Here is a 12,806-nt window from a genome sequence, read left to right on the forward strand (position 1 = left end):
TGTAAGGAATAAGGAATACAAAGAGTCAGGATGCAGCTTGCTTCTTTCTGCCAGCCCAGTGTGGAACACCAAATAGCTGAATTTATCTCTATTTATTTACTTTTCCTTAACTGGTGTCCCTTTCACTCCCATCAACATTTAAGCACTGCATTTAGCCACAAACTGTGCTGGACTTGTGCTGGGCTGCAAGCACAGATGGGAGTCAGTGCCTCTGGACGTGGCTGTGCCACCCCCTATCTGCCCCACCTCTGCTTTGTGGGAGGGGAGAGAGGTGACCAGGGTAAGGAAGGAGTGAAATCTCCTCTACCATATGCTCTGTGGGTCTGGCAGAGGCTGCCCTCATCCAGCTGCTCCCCCTGGTACTTTACAATAAACTCTCCAGACACTCGACTGGGCTGCTGTCCTCCATGGCTGGGCTCAGCCAAAGGACGAGTATGACATCTTCTCACAACCCCACGCTGAGCATGGGGCAGGCGTGGGTCCTCCCGTGGTGCAGCCCCATGACAGCTCCACCCCACTGCATGAACTGTCCAGGGCGAAGACCAAGGGAGGTCACTCCAGAACTCATTAACATGCCTCCGGTAAATCTTTTATGCCTTTATTATTGCTGCCGGGAACTAATGTTTCCACCTAAGTGCATGGACATTTTGAGATGGAAGTTCAAAAAAAATAAATAAAAACCTAGGAGTGTCACTGTATTTTAACTGCTGCTAATTTACAGATACAAGCCAGAATCTGGGAACAAAATGAAACACCTCTAAGACAACTGGGGTTAAATGACAATTCAGGTTACATATCAAAAACTCATTTTGTTCCATCATGTAAGGTGACATTTTGAAGTTTTCTGTCACTACAAGGGCCATCCTTTGCAAATAAAGTGGCAAAACACAAATCTTTGTGATGTATTTGTAATGGATGTTTCATAGAGGTCATCAGGGTAAAAAGACTCTGATCAGAAAAATTGTAGAGAATTCACGCTAAGTGTCACTTTCTCCATGTATTCAGCACTGCAAACAATGACACTACAACAGCATGTAGCTTCAGTCTAAAACACCACCAAATAAAAATCTTTGATCCTATGAAGACCAGGACCAAGATTCATAACAGGTAGGCAATGGCAGTATCCCAATATTAAAATACGTAAATGAATAGTCTCATTTTTTCAAAGTGCTCGGCAATGCCCAGGGCTTTAAAAGACTAACAGATATGTACAGAGAAGCCAGGGGAATGCAGGTACAACGGCCTTCAAAAACTTCAGAATACCACATAATTTTTGCTTAAAGTAACACAAATCACAGACTGTCAGCAGGTAGTGAGATAATGATAAAACCTGGGCAGGGTCTTTGGTTATTTAGTACTGTGAAGGCAGAGTTTCTGACTCTGAAGTGCTTATAAACCACTAAAAAATTATGAAGTGCAATGAAAGACAAAAAAAGAATATATATATAAGCACAGTTTTTATCTCAACACGAGCTGCTGAATCTGCCTTTCCATGAAAGCACAAGCAAGGGAAATCTAAAAATACTTACTTAGCAGCAGCTCTTCTTGTTTTCTTTTTTGGCAGTCCTAGAGTAATTGGTTCCCCTTCTTCCTTTTCTTCTTCCTCCTCCTCCTCCATAGCAACATCATTCACCTCTTCACCAGGTATTTCTTTTGTTGCTACTGTACCACTATTTTTCTTTCTAAGATCCTGAGATGGAGCCACTAGTGAATCTGCCGGGTAGTACTCATTTCTAGGTTTTTAAAAAAAAAAAAAAAAAGGAAAGAATTAATAAGCACAGCATTTTTCAGGGTTTCAGGACAAGAACAACTAGAAACTCCACAATCCACCATTCTCATTACTAGTAGCACTATATCTTGGGACACTATATGGCTAAAAATTCCCAAAGAGGCATATTTCAGCAAGTATATGCTTCTTTGCCTACAAATACACGAAAGGAAACCGGAGGTACCTGGTGGAGAGGAGAAGTGAATCACTAAATTACTAGAGGTCTGTAAAGAGGCTGTGTGGAGGCCATGGGGGTTGTGTTTGCTTGAATGGGCAGGTGAACACCAAGTATGGAAGTGTGAGAGTTAAGTGAGGAAACTAACCTACTACAGTACAGTTCCATTCTTCCAGGAAGGCAATCAAAACACAGGTTTTCTCATCATAGAAAAGGTGTATTAGAGACCTTCCCCTGCCATGAGATCACACTTAACCCTACATGCATCATGCTATCTGATATGTGCACACATGGAAACACACCACTGCTTTCCCTCCAGGGCCAGGAAATTGAATCAGCCTCGAACAAAATCAGTATTTTCCCCATCTCGGGGGAAATGTTGTGGTCTTCTGTGATTCCAAATTAAAATCTATTTTCATTTTTTTTAAAAAAGGAACTCTATTTCCACTGAAATCACTCCCTAATGGGAATAATGAAGCTGTGACAGGGCAAGTCAATAAATGAGAGATTGAGCAGCAGAAAGATACGCCAGTTTCATTCTTGTGTGATGTTTCTTCTAACAGATTCCACACTTCAATCAAAAGGTTATCTTAACTGGAAAGACATGTCATCAGCCATGCATTCAGGAAACTATGTCTATAATGGGACAGCCATAGTCTTAAAGCTCAGCAGCACACCGAAAGCCATGTGTCCTCTCAACTTAAAATATAAATCTTACTTACCTAATAAATCTCAAAAGAAGTGGGGAAAGTTCCCTTGACCTAGGCTCCACTCTGTCTGGAAACTTATCCAGTGCTTTCCACAGTAGAAAACGGAAGTTTGTGTGGTCCAGCCGCTCACTACAATCTGTTCTAGTCCTCAGCTGCTCCAAGAAGACAGTCCCCACCTCTCCTTCTGGCATTTTCTCACTTTCTGTTTCAGCAATGCTTTCCTCCTGTTCACCTAGTTCATTTTGCAGCTCCATTTCTGTAGAACAGATGAAGAAAATCTCTTCACATTACTTCATAGTTGCCAGTAGTAAAGTATCAATTCCCCCACTATGAAAGTAATACTTTTGGTGAAATGTAGCTGGTCTGACAACTGTATTTAACACTGACCTGAAAGACCCACGTTGCTTAGAAAGTATTCCAGGATGCCTTACAGCCCTGGTGCATCTCAATTAACTCAGCTCTCTTGAATGCTCACGGCTCTATCATGAAATCACAGATTCCATTCACCCATAGGTAAACCCCAGGAGCACACCCAAAAAAGACATCATTAGCAGAAATTCCACTGAAGCTATGGAGCAGAAAGGCGGTCAGTCCCATCATACTGGTTTTGTCATTGCTCCTGGTCAATCTGGGCAGAGACAGCCTCAAGCAGGGACAAAACTGCTGTGTGGCTTCCCACAACCTGCAACTCCCTCCTGTAATGCAGGAGCTTTTTCTATCTACTTCTTGGTGTTCAGGATAGGAGGAGACACAGTTTTCTCCCAAGCCTCTCCCTTCCTGCCCTGGACATGATGCTGGTAGTCAAGAGCCGTGGCTCTGAATTCCCCCATCACACATAAATTTGGGGCACATACAAACACAGCCATGTCATTCACAATTAGCTGGTGACTGTCATAACAATGTGACTTACCAGCATAGGTAGCAGCCCTCTCCAAATGTTCATATAAGATCTTCCAGAACTGTTTATTCTCCATTTCCTTTGCATGAGAACTAACAAGCCATAAGACAGCATGAAATTAAAAGGGGAAAAGAAAGTGCCATGCGTCACTAGGCAAGTTAACAACTAACACAATCAGAGGCTTTGATTACTGCTTTAATGTGGGTGTCCAAAGGCAGGACATCTGCACAACACAGCTATAGCATCTCCCTTGCCTTTACTCATGGATCCCAAATGTCAATTGTTATTAAAATAGCCTGGTTGTATCTCAGGACTTCAAATGAACTCAAATTAAGTAAAACGTTCACAAGCTTTCTACTGACTTCTATACAGTAACATCATATAGAACCAAAGGAAGAATTAGCACGGACATATCTTTTGATAAGCTAGCTTAATATCTTTTTATTAATTCACTAGTTTGAAAGGGGAAAATCCCATCCTTTTTAATCATACAGCAGAGAGGAAAAAACAAGAAGATAGAGTCATGCTAGAAGCAGACATCGATTTCAGTATTTAGATCAGCTGTCACTATGATAAGTCTTCTCTACCCTTTAGGAGGATTTAGACCTTTTCCAGTAAGGACAAAGAAGTCAGAGATGGGAAAACTGAGAGGGACTTCTTGGTCCTTTAAGCATTTGTGAAATACTAATCAAATCCTGCTACCTTTGACTCAAAACTCTGATGCTACTTGACTATATTTGTTGCTAGTTGTTGCTAGTTCCCTTTAATACTAAGAAAAATCAGAAACTTATAAAGTAAAAGTCTACACAGGTTGTGATTTATACGAGAGACCAAATTTGTTTCAGAATATTTCACATGAAGGTTCTCATGCACAGATCTCTCCAAATTGGACATTTTGCCTCAGCTTTTGTTCACAGAACAATGGAAGGAACGTTCTGTAAGACAACCAGAGTTTGCAGCATCCAACAGCATATACTCACGTTATGAGTTCAATTACAGGATCCCAAAGAGGGCTGAAGTTAATATAAAGCATTCCCAATAAATACCGAAGAGGCACCTAGAATAGCATACAATACCATCTTTACCATCTTGTTGAGATGTAAAAAACAATAGTTAAACACCAAAAAACCTCTTCTAGCCCTTTTCCTCTCAAAGAGGAAACTTTGATCAAATAAGTTCTCAAAAGTACTAGAAGTAATGAAGCAGGTCACATACACCATCATTCCTTGTCTCATAGCTGCATGAGGGAATCTAGAGCCCATTTACTGTAAGCTGCACTGAGATCTAGTCACTACACCTTACATACCATGAATGTGCAAAAACCAGTTCAGCACAGCAGATCTGGATTGCCTGCCCCCTCTTGAACTTCAGGGCTGCCATAGCAGCATTAGGGAGCTCAAAAAGAGGAAAGATTGCCCTGAGGAGTCCTCAACACACTAGGTCTAGAAGCATGTCCTTTGGTCTGGCTCCTTGATGACCTACATGCAGTAGGACTGACCTACAACCATTCCTCACAGAAGCTTATAAGTCAAGGTAAAAAAATTATACAGGTACAGCAACAGCCAGAAAAATAACTTAAAAAAAAACCCCTCCCACCAAATCCATGATAATTTAATTAGTAAAATTTTGACCCTTCCAACATCTACAATGTGAAGTCCCCTTTAGCTCAGCAGCAGAGGAGATTCAACAGTCATATGCCCACTAGATTTTCACCCTGCAGCAAGATCCAGAGGTGAGGCTCTCCAGAGCCCAACGGGAGTCCTACCAACGTTCAACCATGCTGAAAGTATGACAAGGTCATGAATTTAAATTTGCTCATGATTCACTTCTCCCTGGAATCATTTGCCTTCCCTGCCATGATATCAAAACCTGATTAATCTGGGTGTGGGTCATTTATCTAGATACCACTGTTCTACTAAATATCCAAGAGAACACAATAGTTCCAAGGACAACTGGAATAAAGGAATGCGACAAGTGCTTTTTGGTAACAACTACTTACCTCCTGCAAAGATGCACTTGGTATTGCAGACTGTACAACATCGTATCTTAGTTTCCTCAAATGGAGAAGTTTCTCTCTGTAATCATTCACTGTTGCTGGCACAAGTTCTGCTTGGAGCAATATGGTAAACACTGGCTGGACTTCCCCTGTGCCATCACCCTGAACAAACGAGTGACATACTTTTCTCATTGAAAGGAATTTCAACAGAACTACAGAGTCCCAGCCATTTTGGAGCAAAGAACAAAGTCAAGGGACTTGTTCTGTTTTCCACCACTTAGGCATCAAAACTCACACACCCAAAAACATCAGGAGGCAGGGGGACAAAGAGATAGAACTGGAATATGAAAGCACAAAAAAACTCTACCAGACACATGCTTCGTTTCTGCAAAGTGGAAAACAGTTCACAGGCAACATCAAACACAAATGGTTTTGAAATGTTAAATGAAACACTTTAGCCTTACCTCAATCTGTGTAGAAGGTGGATTCTCAAAACGGTTGAGAATTCGGATAGTCAACAGTCGGACCTATCCAAAGAGGAAACATGTTAGAAACATGCCAGAGAATGCAGGCTACATACACAGACACATACACACCTACACAAAGGTTAATGCTTTGCACAGGCGGTCGATCTCACTAGGTTCCTCCTGGAACTGAGAAATAGATGAGTTCCTGTAGTCTAGCAGGCAATTAAAAATGAATACATTAGGGTCCTGCTCCAATTCACCTCTAGGGAAGAGGCAAGCCCCCTAGGGATAAAAGTTAACCTCTGTTAATTCATGCCCTGCAACAGCCTCTTAGAAATGGACACAGCCCATACTACATAAGTAATTGCTTTACCTAGTCTCCTGTTTCGCCTTTAGCCTTTGTCATTTAACTCAGTTTACTTAAATTGCATTGCTAAAATACAAATAATCTTGCCCACGCTCAAGAAAATAGATTACCTTGGAAACACCGGTGGAAATATTAGGTTGCAACTTCTCAAACAAGTCCATCAGATTCCCTTGGGAAAGGGGATCCTGGCATCCACACAATGCCAGCCTCGTGTAATAGAGATCAGCGAGCAGCAACGCAGAGGGGTCCGAAGGGAAAGTGCTAAAACAACAGAGTGTGTTATTAGCATACAGTGAGCACTACAAGAATACAGGTATTTGAAAATAAGGCAGTAGTGATGATAACAATATCCAGGGAAAGTTCCACAAGACTTCAGACTCTGCTGGCACTGGCAGGCCAGTGAAGCCAGACTTCACCAGCACGCTGGCTTGCAGCCTCAAAGCCCAATCACCTATGACAGCCCAGGAGGCATGAAATTCCTCCCTTGCATTAATCAGGCTTGTCAGGCTGGGGTTAGCGGGCTGGATCCACACACACAGCTGCAGAAAACAAATCTGCATAGGTCAGACAGGGGCTGCTGCTACTGCACAGGTGCCCAGTCAAGTGTTTAATTTCAACAGAAAAGAAATAATCTAGGCTTAGGTGAGATACCAGGAGTCCTGCCTGCCCACAGGGAAGCCTCCTTCTGCTCCATTATAGCCCTTGCTCCAGGTGGGTTTCACACCCCCAGCTCAAAGCAGGCAGAAAAACAGTAGACTGAAGCTCCCTGCCAAGACTTCCTGCCTGATCTGGGCAAGCTGTTTTATATCCATCATGCCTCAGACATGGGCACCATGATTTCCTAACCAAGCAGGATGTTTTTAAGTTCAAGCCACCAAAGACTTGGAGATGCTCCAGCCCAACAGCGATGGGAGATGGCAAGTTTCACAGGATTTGCTGGAGAGATATCAAAGGTCTCCCTTGATCCTTCCATCACTCAGTTATGTGTGCTAATTATAGTATAATAGAGCCACAATAAAGAAAATGGAGCATACAAAACCTCCTCCCACTGTGGAGCCAGCAGACACATGGGTATATAAAGACATGGAGGATTCCCAACACCACCAACAGACTGCAGAAGTTCAGGTTTCTGACATAACTCAGAAAGCACTGTTCCTGTCTATTTTATCATTATAACAAGAAAACACAGTTATAAGCATAGCATTCGTAGGTAAAACTTATTTGACTGACTACCCTGCAGCTGTCTAAGAAAGCTTCAGTTTACAGAGACAATATCACTGAAAAGGCACTCTATCTACCTGGTTTTTCAAACAAACAGAGCCTACAACACTGCTACCTTACACAACCACAGTACTGAAGCAACGCGCTGGCCTCACAGAACAGTTAACACACAGAGAAGCAATTAACAACCCCCCGCAAAAAGGCAAAGCAACCTCTTTGCTCTACCAAGAAGAATCACAAAGGATCACCTAACAGGTAGAGTTTACTTACGCCACCAAGCTCTTGACACGCTCCACGGGTAACAAATGGAGTATTTCAGAAGACTCTGCCAAACTAAGAAGAGTACTCACAGCTTGGCAGGCCACAAACAGGCTTCCTGAAGCAGAGAGAGAACAAGAACAGCCTGTATATTTACTCAGCTCTCAATGACTTGGGTTTGTATGGTGCATGCCCATCCTGAAATGGCTGGAGTCACATAAACAGGGTAACATATGGGTCCTAGAACTGGCACGTGCATTTTCTAATCACCATCATCATAACCCATAAAGGAAATGCTCCTCTGGCTGTCAAAGTAAATGCCTACTCCAGCAAGCCAGCGTTGAAAGCCGTGAGCAGCTCCCAGTTTGCATCTGTTTCCATCACACCCACGTACACAGGGAGCAGAAACCTGGAGCTAAGAACTGCTGCAGGAGTCTCAGACAGGTCTATGCTACAAATGGCACTCAGAAATGAAGAAATGTTGCCCAAATTGATACAAATGCAGGAAAACAAAAGCAAACTTATATACTGATGCTACCACACAGGTGTCTATAAGCTTTGGCCCTTTTGCAATGCACTACTGTATGAGATCATTAAAGCTGCCCCATGTATTTAAAGGCTGAATATCTGTTAGTGAGTAGAAAGTTTCTAATTTCTTTTGTTGCAGCAATCACATCTCCTTCCTAAACCTCTCAGCCTCCTTTAGAGATGGAGGGTTTCCCAGAAGCAAAGGAGAGTTAAAGTCCTTTCAGGCAAGAAAGGGGAAGGGCAATTCCTTTCCCCTGCCACTCCTAAGTTAGGAAGTGGATTGTTTAAAAAAATATATAAAAATTCCTCTCTCCTTCATCTCTTTCCAAGCAGAAGAAACACTGTTCCTAAGCCAGGATATAATTTTCTTGCATACTGCCAGCTGCCATGGTAAAGAAGGGGAAGTGAGCATTCATTTCCCATTTATTCCTTTGAAAATATCGCTCTATTTCAAGTTGCTTAATACCCCAGGTGTATGCTAAATCCTGCTCACCATTAACCTCCACAAGGAGCTTCTCAGAGAGGAGAAGAAACATAAAGTAATGGCAGGATGAAGCTTTCTGCATCTATAGTGTAAGGGCACAGGTTCCCAAACTGTAATCTGCGTGCCATTTGGTAGGAGTATGTCTGTACTGGGCAAAGACAGCAGCTCCCATCTCACTGTGGATGTAACTATATGATCAATAGGGTAAGCACTTCCAGACAGGCCATTACCCCTAAAGAGCTGCCAGGGGTAACTTGCTGTTGCTCTGTTCACAGGCCAGCTTTACTGCAGCAACTGTAGAAAAACACCCCATTCTGGGACTTGCACTTTGCCTCAGGCTACAGAGGCTGTGCAAGTTCAAAGAGGGTGCACCAGGCTGGGCCGTGCTGTGCACAGGCAATAAGGAGAGGCTGGAGTCCTAGTAGCAGGTGAAGGAATTGTAGAGAAAGAATGGCCGAGGATGAAGAAAATGTCCAGGAACCCTAGTTTGGGAGGAGAGTGAGGAAAATCAAGCAACGAATGGAGCAACAGGAGGCAGGAGTGTAAGACTGAGACTGCATTTGCTTTCTTTTCTCTTATGGGCAACAGGAAAAATAGCAACCTGCCTCCTGCACATGCAGAGCTAGTGCAGAGCAGCAACTGCTGCCACCAGAGACCCAAGGAAAAAAGGTTTGGGTATTCCTTTTTCATAATAAGTACATTAAAATAATCACAGCAGCATGCAAACCCAACGAACAGAAGAAAAGGCTAAACCAAAAAGGACCATGCTTGACAAAAAGTAGAGAAGAAAAAGCAAAAGCCAATCGGCAGATAACCTTTAGGAATGTTGATAAAGGGATAATAAAGGACAAAGGTCAGACTCAAAACAAGCACTTTCAAACCAAGGAACAATGAACACTGAACCTGGGGCTTTCCAATACTTGCATATATTTGACACAAGGCCAAGTACTTGCAATCTGTCTGAGTTAACAACTGTCCTGCCCAATGAAAACTAAGTTAAAGCTTTTTTTTTTTTTTCACCCAGAGAGGGAAGACAATGAGTCGCCACCCAGGCCTGGAAGAAAGATGCAGCATATTAGAACTGGTGCTGTCACTTGGGTCAGAGATGGTAATGTCCCAAACTTCGCATTACAGGTTTGAAATAGTCTACCGGGAGCTTGTGAGTCAATAGACTCTCCTTCACTTAACCGCTCCAGGCTGGATCAGGTTTAGATTCATTTTCATCCTTTTTTCTCACTTTCTTCTTCTCCTTCCCAATTATATCTATCCTCCACTTTGCAGAACATCTGCTGCCCCATTGCTATTATCAACAGTAAATGCAGAATCATTTCCTGGAGGGTGTTTTCCCCAAGTTTTGCTTTTCTAGTTTTACTTGAGTTGGTCAATAAATTTGGGTACAATGCTACTGCTATTCATTTTCATGCTTTGTGTCATCAGAAAAATGGCTTTATAATTTTTTTATGGATCAACAAAAAAAGCAAATAAACAGGAAATAACCATAACTGACCTTTGCAGAGGCTTCCTTTCTCAATGGCTGTGAAGAGAGAGTCTATAAAACTTGTCACATGTGGCAGAATGTTTTCTTTGTCCATTGGTCTGTCCAAAATAAATGGGAAGACTTTTATCACTATGTTACACTGACACACACATGAAAGCTTTCTTTCACATCTGTCTTGTATTATGTTAGATAGCCCACCCCAAGTTTGAAACCAGCGGAGAACCACTTTTGCTATTTCCAATTCACAACTTAAATTGTCGTATTCACTGCACCTTCTTTCCAACTATTCCTTCCATACAAGATCATCATGTTTATTGGAAAAAATAATAATACCACCTACCCCTCTAGAGAGGACAGTGCTTAAACACAGAAACTGAAATGTGTCAAGCAGGCCATCAAGAAACTGATATTCTAACTGATATAACTATGGACTCATGGTATTTCCACACAGTATTTTTTTCACCTTCTAACCCCAGTTTCCCCAAACTAGAGTAAGTAATTATTGCCCTTCCCTTAAATAAAATGATTTCTGACAGATAGTGAACTAGACAGTACCACAGAAATAGATTACAATAGTACCTTAGAATATCCCTTACCTAATATGTGGCAGTACAACCAAGGCAGCCCAAGGCTGTGAAAGGTCAGTAATGTCTTCCTTCTCTGGTAAATGGATTAAAGACAGTACATGATCCAACACTGGTACTTCAGCCTTTCCTCCTTGTCTTTTGGTTGTTTGTTGCCTTGTATTAGAGCTAAAAATAAAACCAAGCTTTATAGTAACCACCACTGCATATCAGAGATTGTTCCCTTTTTCCCCATGATACTCAAAATTACGTTTGTTACTTCTAGGAAAAAGGACTTGGACAACGCAAGGGACTATTTTATCTTTAATGTCCTCCACAGCACAAAACATCATCTAGCCATGCTGAGGAGCAAAAAACACAGCCCACAAGAAATATCAGGTTTTTATTTCAAGTTCAAATAGTATTTTCAAAAGGAAAGACAATAGTTTTCAGTTGGGCACCCTCATGATTAGGACATAAGGCCTCTATGAGCACCTCAGAGTCATCACTGTGATTACTGTTAATAAACCACGATCACACTGACATAGACAGGCTAATGCATGACAGAAAACAGTAAAAGTTTGGGGACTGAAAAGGAATTGCAAGCTGAGACAAATCAACAAGCCTTTTTGCAGGCAGAAAGGGCTGACACCACGGTGGAACATATGAACAGGAGTATTTCGCGCCCCATGGACAGCAATCTTTCCATTCCACCCAGTGCTTGCAAGATCATAGTTAGGAGCCTACATAGGCTCCACCCTTCAAGAAATACAGAAGCTAACAAAAAGACAGCATCATGAATCATTAGAAAGAAAATTTATGGGATAAACCTCAAGGCATGCTCATTGCAGGGGAGGTTAGACTAGATGATCTTTAAAGGTCCCTTCCAACTCCAACTATTATGTGATTCTATGAATTAAGATTGTTGGTCCAAAGATTTCAGACGTTTCTGATGATCAAAGCCTGTTTGTAAAAGCTGGATGTGAGGAGTAAGAAATAATCTGCTTTTTATGTTCCCTGCAGATAAGATTAGCAGCAATGGATTTAAACTGCAATAACGGAAGTCTAGTTTATTACAGACTGGGGAAAAAAAAATAAACAACAAAAAACCCCAAATACCTCTGTGACCATAAAGACAAGAAAGTGCTGGCACAGACTGCAAGGGCAGCTTGGGAATCTCCAGAATTTGAATATTTAATAACTTGGTTAGGCATCCTTCAGGACTGGTTCAGGACTTGCTAATTCCATCCTAAGTAGGAGATGGGGTACACAAGTCTATGCAGGAGCACAAAAATTCCCAAGTAGGACCAAGGGCATTTCAACTATATACTCCATACCACGGAAAATCAAGAGAGATCAAGAAAGAAAATAAGGGAAAAAAATTTTTTTTTTTGATTCAACCTTCTGTTCTCTAAATGCTAATGCCTTTACTCTATTAAATCAAAATAGGAGAAACCCACTGAGTGAACTGCTTTCAGGAAAGATAAAACCTTACAGAAAAGGCAATACAAATCACCACGTGGCAGGTGAAAGTTTTGAATTATGTAAGCTAGAGTGATTAGAACAACCAGTATCAGTAGATTAGTAACAGTCATTCTGTGCTCGACAGTGGTTACCCCAAATCTTTCCAAAGAGGCTCAGGGGAAAAAACCAATCATTTCATTGCAACCAAGCTATTTTTGCAACTAGGAGCAGTCAAGCTGTGCCAGCACAGCTACTGTATCTGGATTAATTACATGCCCTTTCGCACCCAACTGTGCTCAATGGTGAGACTGTAACACTGCTGCCAAGAAAGCTCCTGGGCAAGAGGTATGCATACAGGCAAGAAAGTGCACAGGCAGGAGGTTAGTAATGATGACAACCTGGATTGCAG

General features: G+C 41.9%; 1 protein-coding gene across 1 annotated transcript in view; it reads right to left on the reverse strand.

Moving 5' to 3' along the window:
- UTP20 (UTP20 small subunit processome component) overlaps nt 1–12,806 on the reverse strand; it is a 65,179-nt gene that overhangs the window by 41,018 nt on the left and 11,355 nt on the right. Inside the window, exons 13-22 of the mRNA XM_014963631.1 lie at nt 10,967–11,122; nt 10,380–10,468; nt 7,873–7,978; nt 6,492–6,642; nt 6,012–6,074; nt 5,551–5,709; nt 4,532–4,608; nt 3,564–3,643; nt 2,666–2,909; nt 1,530–1,733 (exon numbers count right to left, since the gene is read on the reverse strand). Coding sequence (XP_014819117.1) covers nt 1,530–1,733; nt 2,666–2,909; nt 3,564–3,643; nt 4,532–4,608; nt 5,551–5,709; nt 6,012–6,074; nt 6,492–6,642; nt 7,873–7,978; nt 10,380–10,468; nt 10,967–11,122 — 1,329 coding nt within the window. The remainder of the gene's footprint in view (nt 1–1,529; nt 1,734–2,665; nt 2,910–3,563; nt 3,644–4,531; nt 4,609–5,550; nt 5,710–6,011; nt 6,075–6,491; nt 6,643–7,872; nt 7,979–10,379; nt 10,469–10,966; nt 11,123–12,806) is intronic.

This window comes from Calidris pugnax, unplaced genomic scaffold (genome assembly GCF_001431845.1).
Source record: "Calidris pugnax isolate Ruff unplaced genomic scaffold, ASM143184v1 scaffold44, whole genome shotgun sequence".
Lineage (NCBI taxonomy): Eukaryota > Metazoa > Chordata > Aves > Charadriiformes > Scolopacidae > Calidris > Calidris pugnax.